Source organism: Coturnix japonica, chromosome 1 (assembly GCF_001577835.2).
Source record: "Coturnix japonica isolate 7356 chromosome 1, Coturnix japonica 2.1, whole genome shotgun sequence".
In the NCBI taxonomy this organism is placed as follows: domain Eukaryota; kingdom Metazoa; phylum Chordata; class Aves; order Galliformes; family Phasianidae; genus Coturnix; species Coturnix japonica.
The window spans coordinates 123000449-123021034 of NC_029516.1; the positions used below are offsets into that span (position 1 = coordinate 123000449).

General features: G+C 41.5%; 1 protein-coding gene across 3 annotated transcripts in view; it reads right to left on the bottom strand.

The window, feature by feature from the left end:
- The window catches only part of EDAR (ectodysplasin A receptor), a 71469-nt gene that overhangs the window by 16305 nt on the left and 34578 nt on the right, over nucleotides 1-20586 (bottom strand). For all 3 annotated transcript variants that reach the window (XM_015849640.2, XM_032441980.1, XM_032441979.1), the window contains exons 2-5: nucleotides 11413-11481; nucleotides 10604-10726; nucleotides 9209-9390; nucleotides 5356-5441 (exon numbers count right to left, since the gene is read on the bottom strand). In XM_015849640.2, coding sequence (XP_015705126.1) covers nucleotides 5356-5441; nucleotides 9209-9390; nucleotides 10604-10726; nucleotides 11413-11463 — 442 coding nt within the window. In that variant the 5' untranslated portion in view covers nucleotides 11464-11481. The remainder of the gene's footprint in view (nucleotides 1-5355; nucleotides 5442-9208; nucleotides 9391-10603; nucleotides 10727-11412; nucleotides 11482-20586) is intronic.

Below are 20586 nucleotides of genomic sequence, written 5' to 3' on the forward strand. Positions count from 1 at the left end.
AAACTGGCAAGAAAGGAAAATTAGTGATATTTCAAAGAATGGAGAGTTAAAACAAAAACCTATGAAATAATTATTTTTCACTCAGGCAAGTGTTTTTGACATTAGGCTTGTTTGCGTTGAACATTTCAATTAAGGAGGCTGAGTCTCAACCTTAAGCATATGGGTATGGAAGTGACCCCTGAGGAGTGCTTACTGCACGGAGCCCTAAGCCTGCTAGTAACATGTTCTTTCTCATCTGCTCAGCTGGTTTTGAAGTCTTAATGATGCAACAATAGATACCATCTTTTACGTTTCCAGGTGCCATTCATGCTCTGGTAGTTCAAAAGTAACTTGACTACATTGACATTTCCCCTTTTTTATTTTGCTAAGCCATCACTGACAAGTGTCAGACTTACTGAAAACCTTGCAAAGGTTGGTTATTGCAACTGTTTTCGTGTCTATGGCCAGGAAAAATAACAATATGCTTTGTCCACATGCACGCAGAAAACAGAGAAAGAAAACCCTCAATCACTTGCTGAAATTCCCTACATCAATAACTTAAGTGGGTATGTGTTTACATATTTGTCGTAATTGGCTAATAATGACTTCAGAATATACTGTCCAAGATTTTCTAGCAGTGTTTGGTTTTGTTTCCTTCCATCACTTTTGAACTTAAATGACAAATATCAAAGTTTGAACAGAAGAGCACTTAAAACACATAAACTGGCTGAGAACTGCAGCTGCTCAAAGATAACATCTCTTCCAGCAGCATATGTGCCTCTGCCAGAGAAAACTCCGTGTAGGTTAAACTCTTCTGTCTTTTGCGTATCCTTTTACATTGGATGAAAGCAAAAAAATAACCAACAATTCTGCATATTCAGAGGCCTCAACTGATTCCAGCTCCAAAACTGCTGACAGCAAATCCAGCACCATTAACTGTGGGAAGCCACATCTTAAAGTGGTTTGGTGCTCGCTACCTGCAATACATCATACTCCAATTTGCAAAGGAAATCTGCAACCAGTAGCTGCTTCCCTCACTCTCTGCAGAGCTGCTAGTTGTCACAGAGGTATCATATCCCAACTCAGTGTCAGCAAGGATCACTGATGGCTCACAATGTCCTTCACACACCGCTGAAGGCCTCGCTTCTTTGATGTTTTAGCATTGTGCTCCTCTGTGCCTAGTACAGCTGGACTGAAGCTTGTACACAGTAGACACGAGGGCCTAAAAGTCTTACAGAGGCATTTCACAGTGCACAAGACATAAAAAATCAAAATCTTTATGGAGATGCTAACTCATTTCAGAAGACAGACTCTTTTCCACATAAGAAAAAGCCTTCCTGCTACACAGCAGACATCCTTTTACATACATACGCACACTCTTTGTGTCCTACCAGCACTTTTTCCACAAGCCACCACCAAAACCTGACATTCTTTACAGAGCACAGAGGGTTACTGCGCTTATCTTTCAGTCCAGAGTGAGATTTTCGGCACTGCATTCTGGCGATATGGTTATCTTGATTAAATCTGACTTCTACATGTCTCCCTCTCCTCCCACTCTGATCCATGCTACTTGTCCTTTTTCTAGCTCAAGTCCCTTGAGAAGAAGAAAATAAAAGCGACACGGGCCCACCATGGAATTTCTTTCTTATTTCCCATACCCATTACACTCATATTTCCAGATGTTGGGGTGTTCATCTTGTTTCCTGAGCCATTTCAAGGTTTATTGACTGTTTAGGAGATGAAAATTGCACAGCAGGCTCTAGGAGTTGAAAGCTGTTTGTTTACCCTTTGATCAAAACCAAATATTTTTCTACCAGGTAGAATGTACGGTGAGGTGAGATCTTTGAGGTTTCCCGGCAGCAGCACACACACCCAGATTAGTTCTTGCTTTGGCCCTGTGTAAAAGGGAAACCAAGCTGTTCCCAGCCAGGTATTTTTCCAGCTAAGGAGAACACCACTGCCTTTCAACTCAGTCTCAAACCTAAAGAAGGCGTGAAATGGGATTTCTCTGCCCTAATTTTTGTATCTAGAAGTAAAGTCTTAAAGCCAGGGCTTGTCACACCTGGCTTCCCACTCTGAAGTAATTTGCTACCCTTGTTTCCTCGTAAAACTTTGGGCCACTTCTCTCCAGTTACATGAGAGCATTTGGAGAAAAGACAGTTCTGGGGAGCAGCACTCTGGCAGAGTTTCCAAGGTGGAAGTTCCTGAAGGCTGTTCAGAGCTACTTTGAAGTCTCAGTAAAGCAGGTGAAGAGGCCTGGGACTATATGGACTACGTTAATACTTCCTGGGTCCTCCATCATGACAGAGGAAGAAGCAATGACCACCAACAGGCAGAAGTTCTGAGTATAGGAGCCATTCATACCAAAGAGCTGATTATTACTCTTGTGTGTTTTGTCACATATTACTCTATGTGACAAAAATGGCATGTTTGCTTTAGGGCTACATGCTCAGAATGCAGCAGTTAGGATAGTTTGGAATTTGCAAACCTCAAAAAATAATGGAGTTTTGCAACATGATAACTTTTCTCTGATGGGTATAATTTGATGGTAGTAAAGCATGTGATAAATAAGGTTTTATATATATATTTTATATTTATATGAAAAATCTTTTGCTAATACCAGATTTTATGCTGCCTGCACAACAACAGTGAAAAATTCCTATAGCAAGGTTGATATTTACCAGTCATTGTCTGCAAGCCAGGAAGGCACCATTACAAACAACAACCAGAAGTTTAGATGTGATAAACCAAGTAATCTGATCTCAGTGATTTGAGCGATTTGGATTTTTAAAACCTTTCTGGTCTATTCAACAATTGTAATCAAATGACTAATTTCATGGACCTGATTAAAATGGTAATATTTACTAGTGCCAGGACTAACGTTTTCTACATTAGTATTCAGACAGTTTGTAGGCTGTGTAAACTACTCCCAAAGATAAAATATTTATTCTTGTGTTGGTCAAGTTAAAAATGCAAGTGGTTAATCAGTTGTATAATTCACATTTCCCTTGCAAATACAAGCACATTATATATAGTATCTGCCAAAAACTCCCTAAAAGGCAAAGATTTGTGTTTTGAATTGAGCAGTAGCTGTAAGACTTTCAGGTAGCTCCATGCCAGATAAGTAAGCTACAGTATGTTTATACTAATAAAGATCCATTTCAGCATGTGCTTAAGATGGAGTATTGGAGCTCAAGAAATGATTCATCTCAAATTAATCCTACTATCTCATGTCATCTTCTATTTTGGAAACAAAGCAAATCTGTGGTAAAATGTGCATGGATATACTGGCTGGTGGCATCCCAAGCAACCGTTGAGATGAATACCCCACATCTTGAAGCAAGACTTGGCATGCTTGAAGGGCAATTTCATTGAATCATAGAATGGTTTGGATTGGAAGAGACCTTTAAGATCACCTAGTTCCAACCCTCCTGCTATAGGCAGGGACAGTTCCCTCTAGACCAGGCTGCTCAAAGCCCCATCCAGCCTGGCCTTGAATGCTTCTGCTGGGGGGAGCATCCACAGCCTCACTGGACAACCTGTTCCAGTGTCTCACTACCTTCACAGTAAAGAAACTGATTCCTAATAACTAGTCTTTATCTACCCTCTTTCAGTTTAAATCCATTTCCCCTTGACACTGCATGCCTTTATAAGAAGTCCTTCCCAGGCTTTCCTGTAATACTCCAGGTACTGAAAGGTTGCTATAAGAGCCTTCTCTTCTCTAGGCTGAAGAGCTCCAGCTCTCTCCATCTTTTTGTTTGCAAAGTATAACTGGCCACCTGTTAATCAAGTCAGTCTGCAGAGCTCAACTGGCTTGGGTACCATCAGCAGCGATAGCACTGTTAGACTCTTGGCTAGCAGTGGATGTAACAAAATACTCACTGACAGAGCAGCCAGACTGCACATGCACACAGAAGATGTGTCCGAATACTTTCCTCTTATCGCATGCCCTCATCTCCCACTGAGACTCTTAGCCTTGCGTTTCTACTTACCTTTCTACCTTCCTCCCACTTCTCACACCAGGATTCTCCCCAGCACTCTTGCCTCGCTTCCTAGGACAGACCTTATCTCAACAGAACCACAGACTCCCTTCCCTTGCCCACTCCTGCTCTCTGGGGCAGGAGCACAGGTTTTGGGACCAAGTGGGGTCCTGAAGCCAGGCAGAGAGAGGTGACAGACAGCCAAGCAGCCACATGGCATACACATGGGTTGGAGAATTCCTGCCCTGGACTGCCACCCTAGGGTTCTCTGAAAGATGATATAATAGTATATACATAACATATATATAAGATATAATCCAAGCTCCTGCACTTTAGGAAAAGTAGTAGATGTTAATAGCCCATCCTCCTCCTTTAAAGTGGCTTGCAGGTTACCAACCATACACAATTCAGCAACATCTGAACTAGCTAATTGCTATTTGTGTACATAACTAAATCTTCAGGGAGCTTTGTGTCAATCACCGCTTTCAAATCAAGTAAGCAAAGTGCTGCAATTCCTTTTCATGGCAAAGACTTAATGGGATTTTCTTTTTACATGTAGTGGGTTTCTCTGGAGGACAGCCTGTTTTTGTCTTTATTTTTATTTTTATTTTTATTTAATTTATTATTATTATTATTCTCCTGATCTACTCCAGATTCTCGGAGGGAGCAGCCAAGTCATTTGCTCATTCAGAGGGAACTTCATTTTTCCTTTTCTTTTTCTCAGTTTCTTAATGCTTCAAAGGAGAAAACAGTCTTCTTGGGGATCTACATCTGTATCAGAGTGCTACTGCAGGCTGTCTTTCCTCTCCCTGGCCTGAGGATGTCAGCTGTTGCACACACGAATAGGAACTGCCAGGATGTCATACACACTTACATCCATCTTTTTTCAATCAGCAAACTACAGGTTCTTTTGTCAATGAAATCCCCAGATTTACTCTCTTATCAGTGCTGGCTATCACACTCCAACTCCAGTCCCTGTGTCATCCTGAAACCAAAGGATGTAAAAAGGTGTGATGCATTTTTACCAGCATCTATGAATCTGTCCATGTTTTCTTCATAGTTGAATTAAAGCTGAATTTCAAAAATAACAGGTTTGTGATGTCCTGCACCTACTTGGTTAAATAACCATAATAAGTCCTGCATGGGATGTCTTAATAGATGAAAGCTGGAGCATAACTGAACAATAGCAGGTCCTAAAATCAAAGGTTCTGATCTCTCCCCAAATGTTCAGCATTTGCTTCCTTAGCTGGCAAGGTTAGTTGGAAGCAGAAACTGCTTTACTCGAGACTGAGTTATTGTTTGAACATAATAATCATTGCTGAAAGACTTCATATTAGGCTCACAGATGATCCAAGGCAAAACCAGATGAAATGCACAGAAATTGATGAGCACTTACATTCTTTGGTGTTAGGAGGTGCCAACAAGCATGAGTAGCAAACCATTCCGTATATGTTTCGAGGTCTGTTTTCCAGCATGTAGTAACTGAAATGAAGGGCAAGATGAGGCAAAACAGTGTAAATTAATATAGTGCAACCGAGCACGGTTCAGCAGCAACCAATTATACTGAGATAAAATCATTTTTAAAAAAAAACACTTTTATAAGCAATTTGATGCAAAGATAATTTTTTTTTTAACTGCCTGAATAGAGACAGTGTTTCTCCCTTCTACCTCTAAGAGGCAATTAATCAACTATCAAGCCTAGACGACAAGAAGGTATCATTGCCTAAAACAACATTATTCTCCTTGCTGTGTTCAGGCTGCATCATACAGCATGCCCTGAAATAAGACTTTTCAGAAGAAGAGAACATTTTTGAAGCAGGGGTCTTTCAGGCAAGACCATCAGTTGGATACGGTTGTCTGAGTTTCTTCTCAAGCATTATGAGAATAATCTCAGTAACAGAGCCAAATCTAAATAGCAAATGCAGGAAAACACTACCCTTACAGGGACAGATGAGGATTTACAACCATTTGTGTTTTTTTGAAGCTCCATGCTGTACAGTACATAAGTAAGCCCTTGATCGTGGAGTTACAGCATGATGAAAAAGTTTTCATGGTTTGAACAGGGCTGCCACTAAAGTTAGTCTTGGCAACTGGTTCTACAAGAATTGGATCCACATACAACGTAATGAGTAAAATACATCCAAATCATACACGGTGGATATGCTTCTACAGATCGCTTGCTAAATTTTAGTGAAGAAATCAATAGTCACAATATATTCTATATAGATAAGAAGTCAGCATCATAAACACTAAGTAATAATCTTCTGCTCTTATGCTGTCTATGTGCAGAATGTTTTTTTTCTGGAAAATTTATACATTAGAAAATTACTGCTGAAAATGTCCATCAAAATCAGTTGGGTATTAATGAATGACCCAGCTTATAAATAGGATATACATGAGATTAAGTACATTGAGTCATAGGATGGAGGATGGTGCTTGGAGATAACTAAAAGAACACACAAGCTGAACACAGATCCTCTTTTTGTTGTTGCTGCTTTTATTTTGCTGGCATTGAAAAATTCACCCTCGCTCTTTCCTTTGGCTCACGTGCTCCATCTGCCACTCTGCCCTTCTCTCAAGAGAAGAACATTATCTTTTGTCTTTTGTGGGGGTCTGCATAACATTAGGCTACAAAGCAGTTAATAAATAAGCAGTAAATGGCTGCCAAACCACACACACACACAAAAAAAAAAAGAGTAGTGGGCCAAAGATACATATAAATCTATAAAGAAAAATACAGGACAGTCAGGATCTACAACCTAATAGCCACAGTGGTTAAGGGAAGATAAACAGCCCTTCTGACAGTTAATTAAAACAAGCCGGTGGAATATTTCTTGGTTTTCACCACAATGCAGAGTGCTGGAGGACAGCAAAGAAAACTGAAGAGGATGTTTATGGGCAAGCAACTGTTCTCCTATGTAAGTAGGAAGTTCTGCAGTTGCAAATATTAATGGTTCACCTCTGAAAGTACTGGTAAGAGATATGCTTCTGGCTATGCACAAATATTTAAAGCAATGCTGGAAGTGTCTGATCTCTTTATATCACTAACTATGGAGAACAAGTAGACCAATGACAAAATCACTAATTTTCATGGTGCTATTCTTGCACTACAAAACCCATTATCTCTCTTTCGTTAGCACTTTTCAGGCTGCTATTTTGAAGTTTTAGAGAGAAAATGTAAAAGTGAAGGCTGGAATGAAAAATGGGTGTGTTCTCCTGCTTAACACCATGGTAGTTTAACTTGGACTGATCTTGGTGGTGCCAAGTCACACTTGGAGACTTGATCCCAAAAGAAGAATCTAGAGCATCATGTCTAGGTCTTCCTCTTGCAAGGACCAGGGCACCTGGGAACAAGACAGTGGGACAATCTGCAGAAAGTTAAAGGGAGGTGGCCAGCACATAGGTGGAAGCATCAGCTGCCTTACCCAAAACTGCAGGGAGAGCTTTTATTCCATTAGAAATTCTCTGGCTAAACACCTAACAGGTCACACCATTGAGGGAAGGGAATCCAAGCATTAACTAATTCCCTCACTCTTTACACTATTTATCATGCTTGAAGTGCTTTGGGATAGGAACATAAGTGGAAGCTTGCAGTGTCCCAGGAGGTTGGGTCTAAGTATCTCCAGAGATCCGAACATTGGTTTTGAAGACTACAGTTTTGGAACTAAGCCTTTACATTCTCCCTGTGTGCTCATCTTTTCCTTAGGCTGCTTTGCTCAGTTGGTGACAGATAGCAAATGGATGAGATGCCCACAGACAGAGACTGCAGTCTGAGGAACATTATGTGAGGAAAGCCTGCAGCATATTACAAAAGCACAGTCCTCTTAAAATGTAGACCTTAATTTTTCATTGCCTGTGTCTCAGAGGCTCCTTGAGGACCAGAGCCCAGGTGAGGGAGCCCTCTGCTCACTGCCATTTATCCAGGTGATGCTTGGCCTTTCCCTGTGCCACTGGGGCAATGGCAAAGACTAGCCAGCCAGTAATGCCTACCAGCTCTTACACTCTGTGTTTCCCCACCACAACACAGATGGAACTTCTGGGCTCTCCAAGTCACATTAAGAAGGCTCCAGGCCATGTTTCAGCCCATAGTTAATTTATCTTCAGAATTTCACCTCTTTGAACTCAGAGTGAGTGCTTGTTTCTCCTTAACTGCTGGCCATGCTATACCATCCCAGGAGCTGCACACAGCCAGATTCCAGCCCAATTTCTGCTACAGGTTACACCTGTGCAAACACAATGTTTTCAGATTACTCCCCAAGTACCAGCTGTGCAAGCTGATTATTTTCAGCCAGCACCCCACTCCCACCTGGGTGACCTCATTAGTCCTGACAAAACTGCTGCAAAATAGCAACTGTGGCCACTATTTAACTTTCTTGTTCTTTATGATGTATGAGGGGAAGTCAAGAGGGAGTTCTTTTAAAATCACATCATCAGTTTGCTTGGCTGGCAGTTAGACAAGCCCTTCTTTTTATTTGTAAACTGTGAAAATTTCACACAGACTTGCTGATATAATAAACCTGGAGTCTTGCAGTGCCTCTTTAGCAGTTTCCTGTGCTATAAGCTATGCTGCATTTGCAAACTGCACAAAAGCGAATGCTGGGAGTAAGTACACCTCTAAGCTAAAGATGTGTGCAAGCAGAAATTGAAAAGGTAAAGTAAGGTGAGCTTTGTATTAAATAATATTAATTTTACTTATAGAAAAAGAAAAAAAAAAAGTTGCAAAAGCAAATTCATCTTTGGGTTTTCAGACTTTAAAAGGAAATATAATCAATAATTCATTAGTAGCATATCTGATGTAGAAAACTGCTTTCTTACAATTGCTATCAAAGTTACACTGAGCTTAATGGGCCATTGAAAAGATGGACTGAATAAAATGGAATCTATTTTAGCTCTTTCAGTGAGCCCTGGAACTTGTTTTTACTCTGTATAACAGCACACGCACCACATTAGCAGCTCCTTAGACCCCTTTCTCTCTGTTGACTAACCATGATTCCTGAGAGACTAACATTGCCTTGGTGAACCTCCTCCTAACAGCTATGTGAGCTAATGCTGTCAGCTACTGACAAAGTTGCCAGCTGGTCATGTTTGGAGAGGAGATATTTTATGTTTCCAAGCACAGACTTTTAGCACCAGCACTACAGGGAATGCAGGGCATCTTCATGGAGCTCATTTGTAGGATGAGATTTTGATGTTAAAGGAGTATTTTGCAGCTCTCTGGGCAAAGCAAAGGTCTGTGGTTGAATCCTTACCCTGGGAGACAAGGCCCACACTCTGCATCGTTCTCTTGATCGCCTGGTGTCAGGACAGTGGCTCTAAAAAATCCCTCGCAGTCTTTGTGTCTCCTGCATATCTGGTAACCTCCTCTAGAAAACTTCTCTGACGGGCAGGGAATGCAGCCATAGTCCTCATCTTTGGTGCCGTACCCACATGTCTGCAACAATAGAAAGTCATTAGAAGACAGGCTTGTGCTGTATAGTGGCTTGTAGGAAAGGGAAAGTAGCATGATGTGGCATCAAGCTCTTTAATGTCTGTCCCAGGAAGATCAGGAAAATATATAAGGATGTTATACTCTGCCCCCTGAGGGGGAACAAGAAAGCTGGAGCATCGTACTCCTTAAAAGTGACCCCCTTGGGCTATTTAAACCATGTTGCAGTCTTGGATGTGAGTTTCAGCTGTTGTTCACATAAAGAGCAAACTGTAATTGGAGAGCAGTGAAGAAAATTACAGGGGAAGCAGTTTCAGCAGGGATACTGGTGATCTTGCTTTCATGACATGTGAGGCCACAAGGGCTGCTAGAAAAAGTAAGGTTTGCATGAGGTTTGGTAACCTCTAAGCACACACGTGCTGGATGAACATCGTGTATAGATTAAATAAAACTGGCATGAAGTGGTTATTATTCAAACATCCTTGATCAGAACTACCAACTGTGTGAAATACTTGCAATGGGATGTTTATCCCATTAAAACCAAACAGGATTTCAGTAATTTATTTTTTAATATGCAACAATTATCTGCTATAAATCAAATGGTTACTTAGGAACCATAATTTAAAATGTGGCAGAAGCTTCCAAGTTCCTCTAGTGCCAAAATATCTTAGCGGGAGAGCAAAATTAAATTCTCTGTGTGGGGGCCAGCGAGCATGCCAGAGTAACCTATTTATCACACAATGCGAGAACGGCACTGTCAGATTTTAAATAGCTGGTGAGATGAGAATGTACTGGCAGAGAATGTGTGTGAAGCTTTATGTTACAATGCTTTTAAGTCAATGAATTTTAACAGCCGGGGCCTGGGATTTGGCTTATGGATGTATATGGGTGCATGGGGCCATGCTCCCACAGCAACCTTGTACACAAGTGCTCCCATGTCAGGAAGGTGTGGCCTCAGTGGCACATTGTTCAAGAATCTGTTTCTTTCTTTGTTTTCTCTCATATCAAAGCACCACCACCGTGTAATAGAACATTTGTTTTTAGGCAGAACTAATTGCATTTTCCATCCTAAAACTTCCCACCAGCTTGCTCAGTATGGGAGTGTCTTGTGTTGCAGACCAAGTACATCTTGAGTCCTCTTGGTAGCCCCACAAAAGTCACATTAGGAGCTCGGCACGTGTCCCCCAACCAACAGAGTGAATTGAGATGCTAAAGTTACCATGTATGGCTCTTCACCCGGCTCACATTTGGGGCAGTCGTGGCACATGCCAGTGGTTTGGTTGTAGTATTCGTTCTCACCGCAGTTGGAGTATTCAGCACTGGCAGAGTACACCAAGGAAACCTGCACGAGAGACATTGGGTTATTAGTGTCAGTGCTACCACACCCCTCCTGCACGCTTTGTCCCCACCCCTTGTCTAGTCACTACAGTAGGGCTGGTATTGTACCAGAAAACATCCTTAAACCTATCTGGGATGGAGGAGGTTATGGATTTCAGATGAATGACCTTTGTACATGTTATCACAGCTGCTCCTCAAAATACTGAAAGCTGTGGTTCCCAATCTGTTAATTCTCCTGTTACCTAGCACAGTAAATGCATAAGTTTATGCCCTTACCCCTCACAATATTAATGAGTGTTCAAGAATATAACTACAAAGGGCAACCATAACAACCTGAGATAATGAGCTGCCTCAATCACAGCACGGCTGTGTTTCATGTGACACATCAGCCTGGTGGGCCAGAGCAGATGTCCTTTGTACTTCTGCTCCATTTTAGCTCCTTCTCCTCCACCCTCCTCCTCAGTGACCTCTCCCACATTGGGAAATAGACATTTAGACAGATGTTCCAATCTAGGCAGCACTGAAAGAGATGCTTGGGAGCTGCTTAGACTGGAAACCAATTATTGTTTCAAAGTCCAGTGCTCAGTCACCTGTAGATGTGACTTGGCAATTCACAGATGCTTGCAAAGACTCAAATGGCCTCCATTATCTCCATGCACTGGAAATACCTACAAGCATGTAGATACCTACCACCAGAAAAGGGAACACGTGAGTCCATTTACGTTCACCCAGGTGAGCCATGTTCTCTTGATATTTTACCTAAAAAGATAGAATTGGTGATTGTTTATGAATAGTATTAAATATGGGCATATGTTGCCAAAATAAGAACAGTAGGATTCATCATCAAAACACGGGTTATATGAGAGCAATGCCCAGAGTTATACACAGATCTAAAGAAAAAGGGGTGAGATGTGCACGTGCACTCCCACACGCACTGTGCATCTGCCTTTCTGAGAAAGCATGAAGCAGCCTGGTCTTGCAAATTGGTCAGAGATGAAGAGTGTGCCCTGAATTCTGGCACTTCTTGGGCTTAATGAGAAATCCTCCTGTGGAGGAACCGAGAGCTGCATCCTGACCACTAAATAAAAGAGGACTAGGGGGCAGTAGATAACCCTGGCTAGAGTCCTTGAGCCCACTAGGTCAAGTTTGTCTAGGAAAGGTCCAGATGAAGCATCAAAAAGGAGAGCCAAGGAGTGAAATGATGGCCATCATCACAAGCAGATGTTACACCAGGGCTGCCTTCAGCAGCAAGTCTTGGTTATGCTTCATGCCTGATAAGCAGGTTGTTGATATAAGAGGTTAAACTCAAGGAGGAAGCTAAACTCTGTATTTTAAGTGCTATTACAATGGCTGGAGAAAAATAAAGGCTGTGATCTCTTGTAAACACACGTGCTAATTTATTTCATTTCTTCAAATTCAGTTCTATGAATAACTTTGAATAAGAGCTAATGTTACATATTCATGTACTGGATTTCATTCTAAGGGATAAAATTCGACAGGAAAAAGAGGCAAAAATTGTTTTGTATGATACAACATATTAAATGGTATTGTTAGAGTGCATACTTTGCCTTAGGGATTTTACAGCTTCAAATTGCAAACGTTTGCAGCACTTTAGTCCTTATAGATATGAGCTGCTCTTTAAATTTTCCCGGTCTCAGATACTGCAAGGTTTTAGGCTCTAAGAAGAGTACTATTACTGCTTTGTGCCACACTTAAGCATACGATCTATGTTAGAGCAGCACTTCAGTGTTCAAGATAGTCACTAACGTTTACACTTTTAAACACTAAATGGATTAAGTAAAGTTGTATCATGCCAGCATCAAGCTGGAAACTTGCTTTATATGTTCCTTCTAGCAATTGGGCTAGCTGAGACAGGTAACTGGGTGGGTGGGTGGACAAACTGAGTTATGAGTATATTTTTTTCTGCAGGAAATTGCACTTTGAAACCTAGAAACAAAAGAGAATCAGAGATAAATTGTCCTAAATCTGGAGGTGAGAGATGGAAAACAGTCATGCCATTGCATGAACTGTCGAACACTTAAGTTGGACAAAGGCTTTGGCTATGACAGTATAGTTACTTGGAAAAGTTCCAGGGACATAATCTTCACACATATGTCTGTTAAACTGAATCCTAATTATAAAACAGCTTGTTCAACTTCAGCTATGAATATTATCAAGGCTGTTTCCACAGTGGCATTGCGAAGTCATCACATTTATTATAAATTGGATATGGACCCAAATTTTCACTAGGGAAGTCTGAATATTCAACGTCACACTAAAAACTTGTTTTACAGCAAAAACATGCTTCACTGGCTTTCGAGGCACCCAGATGTTTACTGTTTCAGGTACTTATATGCAATCATAGCCAGATTTGAAAAATGGAAATGAAGAAGTCTAGCCCATTAATGTACAGTACAATATTCTCCATCCATTTGGTATTTATTTACACAAAATGTTGAAAGTGTCAAGTTACACATACATACATACATACAATATTTTTCTCTTTCTATATAAATATACATGTGGGGGTGCGTTTTGTGTGTAAACATGCATTTTTTTCCTTGCATTCTATTATACACAGCAATACGTCAAACATATGGCAAATAGTTTTTATCTGTAAAAAAACAGAACAATTCAAAGTGCTGAATATGGCCAGGTAAGAACACGAGGGGAGATTTCTTTCCCCATATTGGAAAACAAAATGTTAAATTTAATTATTCACCCGCATATTCAAATATGCTGCCATAAAGTGGTGTTACTTTCTAATCTGTGAGTATGCATGTTGTTTTTTATTAATGCGTACTTCATTTTCATAGTGCACAGGAGTGGGGAAAAGCAGATGTAGGAGGTTTCTGGCAGTAGGGATGTAGGTAGCTCCTCCCTCACTACAAGAAAGACATTGAGGCCTTGGAACGTGTCCAGAAAAGGGTAGCAAAACTAGTGAGGAGTCTGGAGCATAAGTCTTAGGAGTGGCTCAGGGAGCTGGGATTGTTTAGCCTGGAGAAGAGGAGGCTCAGGGGAGACCTCACTGCACTCTACAACTTCCTGAAGGGAGGTTGTGATGAGGAGGGGCTTGGCCCCTCCTTGGAAAAACTTTTTTTTCCTTCAGAGAGTGGTCAGGCACTGGAATGGCTGCCCAGGGAGGTGGTGGAGTCACCATCCCTGGCAGTGTTCAAGAGGCGTCTGGATAAGGAGCTATGAGAGATGGTTTAGTGGCTTGTGGTAGCAATGGTAATGGGAGGATGGTTGGACTAGATAATCTTGTAGATCCTTTCCTACCTTGTGATTCTATGATCCTATGATTTTTCATTGTAGGTACTGAAGCATGTGTAGGAAATCCAGATTAAAACATGTACCGTTGAAAAGAAATCATTTTGCAAAACATTTCTGGCCCTCCACCACACATGATTTTTGGGAAAGCTTTATGCTGTTTTTTTCCTAAAAATTCAGTCCTTCTTCAAGTGCATGTAAATATCAGGTGCAGCAATACATCAGTGGAAAAATTATCATCAGCTGAAGAACGCTTCATTATAAAAATCAAGAATTAACCAGCATGGAGTGATGTCAGCCTGCCTTTTTCAACTAACAGAAATGACGGTCCCACAGAATGGCAAGCAGTGATCAACAGAAAGGAGCTGGAAGTGTATTTTTGGAGGGATCACACAATAGCTCCTAAGCAATATGGGATTTCCAGCAGCTCAGCCAGTGAGCCCTTCGTACACCCTGACTTGTGCCTTGGCTGAGGACAAGCGGGTGTCTGGAGAGGAGGTATAAAACACAGGCTTGGGTCTTTGCGGATCAGGTGTGCAACACAGCAAGTCTCAGCTTGACTAGAGGGGGTTGCTAATTACAGCCATATTTGCCTTTCAGGGCATATTCGTTAATAACTGTTAGAAATACGCACAGAGGCTGACAGGAAAAGGAAGACTATTTTGCCAGTGGCAACCACAGTAAGAGGTGCTAGAGACTCGCTGTCTCAGCTTCTCTCCAGGAGACTGTGAGGGACAGGTTTGGCCTGGGGGAATAGGAAAAGAGACGCCTGGGTCCCTGTCACTCAAGTATTTCTCTTCCCAGATGAAAGGTCCTTCTGTGCAGTCTTTGCGGCATCTTACCATGGACCGGCAGGTACACATAAATAGATAAATATATACATATGTCCCCAGGCAGAAAATGCTTGGTTCATTCTGTCTGAAGGCAAAAAAAAAACCCAGTATTCGCTGTAGTCAGCCTTTGAATTTAATTTACTTAGATAATTAGATAGTACTGCCACTATGTTTACAGTATCCATGAGCAAATGGAGTGAATAAGTAGAATACGCAAACAGTGAGGTTACTGTAGTTGGTGGTCTAAGCTAAATAGCTTTCAATAAATGGCCTTAACTGTTATTTTAGTTCTGTGGCTTCTGTATTAACATAGCATAAAAACTGATTTCCTGTCATTGAGATTTTTTTGTTTGTCTGTTTAAAAAGAAACTGGTGAAAAAAGAAGAAAAAGCCCATGGATCAAGGTACAGAAATCTGTGATTTATGCTGCAGAGAAGGGGTTTTTGGTGTTTCTGTATTTCTTTAATTTCATCACTAATGTAGATACACTTCAAGGATGCAAATCTTGACTTCACAAGAATAAAGGCACAACAGAGAGCTTTGCCATTTTGATATTTCTGTACACATACAGACATATTCTGTGCAGGAAAACGAGAGAGGAAGTTTTGTATAAATAAAAGGAAGGTAGATCATTATGAACTTCACAGGTGCCATCAAAAAATTCAGTGCCTGTTTGAGTTCCCAAGGTTTACGAGAGGAACCTCGTGAACCACCTTCTTGCAGATTATCACAGTTTCTCGCATGTGCGTGGTAGATAATCTTTGTCTGCTCCGATGCTGCTAAATCCTTCTTAGCTGAGATAAGCATATAATCCTCACTGCAGGGCCTCATCAGTTTCAGAGTTCAGCAGCAGAGTTCAGTTTGGCTCCGGCCTTGCAAAAACAAAGATGTGGTTTGAATTTTCCTTTCAGAGAGAAAGAGGCATCTCGGAACGCATCACTGAATGACAATGATGGCAGTGCGAGCTTGGAGAGAGAATAAACTTAGAAAACTATAAGCAAATGAAAACACAGAGACTATGAAGAAAGCTATTGTGTAGCCTTGGTTACAGTTTGTATTATTGTGAGCTCCAGAAAAAAACAACAAAAACAGTGCACAGAACAATAATGCATCTGCAGGATAAGATGAACTACGCACTTTCCAGTATCTACTTTATATCACTTTGACCTTATAAGTACACCTTAAGAATTACCTCAGAGAAAGATACAACTCTGTCCTTCCTTTTACCTGAAACATCAAAAAGAAGCTACAAGAGCTCAAGCTACACATACCTCTTTAATTGCCTCTGTGATCTGGTACCTCCATCAGAAAAATAATTAACTCCTTGGGCATAGCAACAAGACATTTTCCTGTGGGAGTTGTGTTGACTACAGGGGACATCAGAGATTCCTTAATTTGCCAATGGGGACAATGCATGCTGAAGATGTGGGGGCTATTAAGACTAATAAAGAGCTATCTGTCTCCTCACAGACTGGCTTATCTGGAAACTACATCTGGAAGTCTGTACCCAAAGCTGTTTTCTCATCTTACACATACATACATGTTGGTTCTTGTGTAGGCAGGTCATCAGCTTTCTGAAAATGTTTTCAGGAAGAAAAACGAAAGAATAAAAGATATGACACAGGAAAAAAAAACACAAACAACAAACACAAAAGAGAGAAAGAAATAAAGGCCTCCCCTTACATGTTTTTTATACGCAGCTTGTCTACTTGTGGAAATGGGGGCACCAATTAGGTGCAAGCATCCCCAGCCCACTTCAGAGGTGCTACTTCTAGGAAGTCTGGCGTCTTGGTGGGGAAGTGACAGAGCAAGGATAAGGTCCTTAAAATTTCTGGATGCATAGGCAGCTACTGCAGCTCTCCTATCAGTGCTATTTCGTGCACAAAAATGGCCATGAAGGCAAAAACGTGAGCAGAGATGTGCACTTTCCCCATGTCAAAAGGCTGCCTTGACCCTTAGGCTAAGTCATGTGATCTCTTTTGTTTTCTATAATTAAAAAAAAATAATAATAATCTGGGATTTGTTCTAACACACAATTACCAAAAATAAAAAATAAAAACAAAAATAAAATACCCAGCACCCTCATGTCTGCAGTAGAGGAAAAAATCTTGACTTCTTTTGACCAGCCCCCATGAGGATTTTCCCCATCAGGAGAGGCTTCCTTTCAACCTTCCCCAAACCAAAGTGTTTTGAAGAAGGCTTTCATAAAGACTTCTCTTTTATTTTGAGCCCCTTCTAATGCCTGCCAGGAAGTGTTACAGCACATTCTTCCCAGCTTGCTCACTTCCTTGCTCAGTTGGATTTGGTGGGCCATCTTGTACAAAAGACCAGCAGTGGGCAGGGGGAGAGTTGCCTCAGGGACTCAAACTAGCTCACAGCTGCCAGAGGGCACTGGAGTTTTCCACAGGAAAAGACACAGGACAGACCTAGATGAACTGTAAGTAAGCATATCAGGATTCTTGATCAAACAACCCCAGTGCAAGAATTAACAAGGAACTGCACTCATACTCTGCTGTGTAAAACCAGGGCCGCATCAGGTTGTGCTTCTTACAGGACTTGGCTTTGTCTGAGGAACAGAATGCTCACTTTTAGTACTGCACTTCCAGGGGTGAGCTGAACTTTAGATTCAGAAGCTCTCCTTAATTCCTAAGACATGTGCAACCTCCCATTTGGAGCAGAAAATCAGCAGCCTATTAGGAAAATACAAACCACCGAAGCAATGATGATTGTTTTTCTAACATCTTTTCCCTTTTATAGGGCTTTACACTTTCTAGATGACAGATAACATAATGAGAACAGTCTGAGCTTTGGCTTGCATTATAAAGATCAACAAGGATCTTTGCTTCTGTTCTTCAGGGTCCAATCCTGTGAGCTGCTGAGCACTTTCAAGCCTGATGGTATTTAAAAAGCAGATAAGTTTTAGAGTTTTTAGAAGAAACAAATATCCTTTATAGACTATAACTGTTGATTGACAGTATAGAGGTGGAGAAATTTAGAAACACTTTACTGGAATAAATTGAGTTGAAAACCTACAGTGACCATCAGTGGAATTCACAGAAAACGTAAATAGCACAGAAACCCTATAGTGACCATCAATAAATCATGTCTGTTCCTAGCTCTGCAGTACATTTGCATTTCTTAGCTAAAAGCCAGAAAAACTGTTAAGAGAGCTCAAACCACAGTTGTTTTTATTTTCCATGGTTTGCATGAAAACATCTGAACTGCTGCATCCCAGATGGATGTGGAATAGCAGCAGTGGGCTCTTCAAAGGGTGAGCCTCCCAGGAACAGGTTACCACACGCAAAAGGATGTCACCAGCATAGTCCTAGCCACCAACTTCTTGCCCTTGCAAGTGCATTAAGCAACACTGGAGCCTCTTGTTTTCAACAGGCTTCCATCTCGCAGACAAAGGGATATATTTGCTGCCAACAAGCATTATTTTTTGATTATTCTCCTTTTTACATAACTGTGTTTGAAGGGGATTTATTGCTCTTGCAGACTAAAGGCTGGCCGCATATAAATTCAGAGTTATATCCCAAGCTTCCCGGGCCACCATTGTCATTGGGAAAAGCAGGGAAAGGGAGCAGGCCTGGGGGAGCTCTTAGATGAGAAAAGGGCCCACACAAGCAGTAAGGCTACAAAGTGCCTGAAGGGCATGGTGGCTGGGGGCATTGCTCTGGGTGGTGCTCAAAGAGCTGCCCCTGTGAGCTTCATCCATCCACTCAGCTCATGGGTGTGGGTCCCACCTGTGGGGACAAAGAGAGGATGCAGCCTCAAGGCAAGAACGTGGCTCCCAGTGCAAGGCAGCAGGGAGGAACGTGCTGGAGCAGCCAAAGCCCAGTGTCTGTGGGTAGTTATGAGCTGAGGCCTGCTGAGGCTGCTGGCTGCGCCCACCAGTGGGCCTACCCAAGGAGGGAACACCACCATGTCTTAACTGCAGCCCAAGTCACAGCCCACTCCACACTCATGCCCACATAAACTGCATGCTTACAGGCATATATGTGTACACAAAGACTTCTATTTTACACCCACACACTCTCCAAATGCTGGCTGCCCCTCAGATCAGATGAAGGCCTGGTGGAGACAAACCTTTCTGCTTCACAGAGGCACAGTTAGAAAGTGAAGAAGATAAGAAAATGGCTTCCTTTGCTGCAGTACTTTCTCTATTGACTTGATAGTTGTAAAATCTCTTCACAAATTCTCTGAGTTTTTATTTTTATTTTTAAATGAAGGTGTTTACATTCCTAATTAAGAACCATGTTAAGCCTAGTGGTACCTTATCTGATAAACCTGTTACTAAGCTATGTCAAGCTGAGCCTTTCAAGGGAGCAAGCTGGTTTTAAAAACTGGTTGTCCTCTGGGCTGGAAATGTGCATCCAAGAGCCTGCAATTAACTTGGGTTAATTACAAAATACCAGAAATGTAATAGTGTATTTAAAAATACATCACAGGTGTTAATGACCTTTTTTTTTGTTGTTTTTCCCCCCTTTTCTCCCCCTGCCCTGCAGGAGCTTACAGGATGTCACTGCCTTCCCAGTTAACATACCCCCAACTCCACAGGTGTTAAACACTGTTTTCTCTCATGTGGTGGGACTGATTAGCATAATAAGGTTGATCTGAGAGTCCCTGCTTCCATCTTGCAGTTAGTATGGCTTACAGTGCTTCTTTTGGACCTGCTGAAGGAGTTTGGTCTGAGATCTGTTTGATGTACCCAGATACTAAATACATCAGCCAGTCTAAACAAAGGGATCACTTCTCTCTACATACCTGCTCCCCCTCAATCCACCAAAGCCAGTGCACACACACATACTGCAAACTTCTTGACACCACTAACAGCTGTGCTACGGAAAATACAAGCTCATGAGACTAAATACACGACCTCCTTCCCAAGGAAGAACAACCTTGCAACTGTACCCTGTGTATTTTAATAGGAATATTACCTTCCAGCTTGGTACGCTCAGCAAATTTTCATTGAAGTTTGCAACTTCTTACATATTTTGGAAAGTAGGCAGGAGCTTTCAGTTCAGTAAATCCTTCCCTGACATGACCTATAGTTCTGTGCTTGCTCATTTTTGATACGGTGGACAATGTCACAATGCTTTATTGAAGTCCACATTGCCTATGGCATCAGCATCCATTTAGAAATTAAAGCTTCCTGTCAAGGATGACATAGGAGCCTGGTTTAACCTAGCAAGATCACGTTGTATTGTGCATCTAAATGAAGTCTCTAATTCTTTTACGATTTAACAAAAGACATAGTTGTATTTATTTTGCAAGAAACACTAACAAAACTCTTGAGCTATTGACCCCAAAAGTAGCTGGGAAGGGAAGAATATCCTCGGCATTAAGGTACTATCATCCAAAAGTTTTGTATAAATAACATCCCCCTTGCAAGCCTCACTGCTGAAAGCATATGAGGCAAACCACAAGGCAGCAGGGCATGAGAAGGATGAATGACTGCGGGTCTCACCGGCCTACATATGCAGTGGCTGTGAGAGGTGTCATATTGGAGGAGAGGAGCTGAAAGGTGAAAATGTATGCTGGCAAAGACTGACTGGGAAGTTATGCGGTGGTACAACTCCTCTATGCTCCGAGGAGAAAAAGAGATTTTTATCATTTATTTCCTCATCCCATTCCAGTGACATGATCTCAAGAAAACATGAAGATGTGGTTTTAAAAGTATTACCCTATCCTGATGCAGAGGTGATATGGGGGAAACATGGCAGAACACTATGGGAAAAATGAAGAAGATAATATTCAA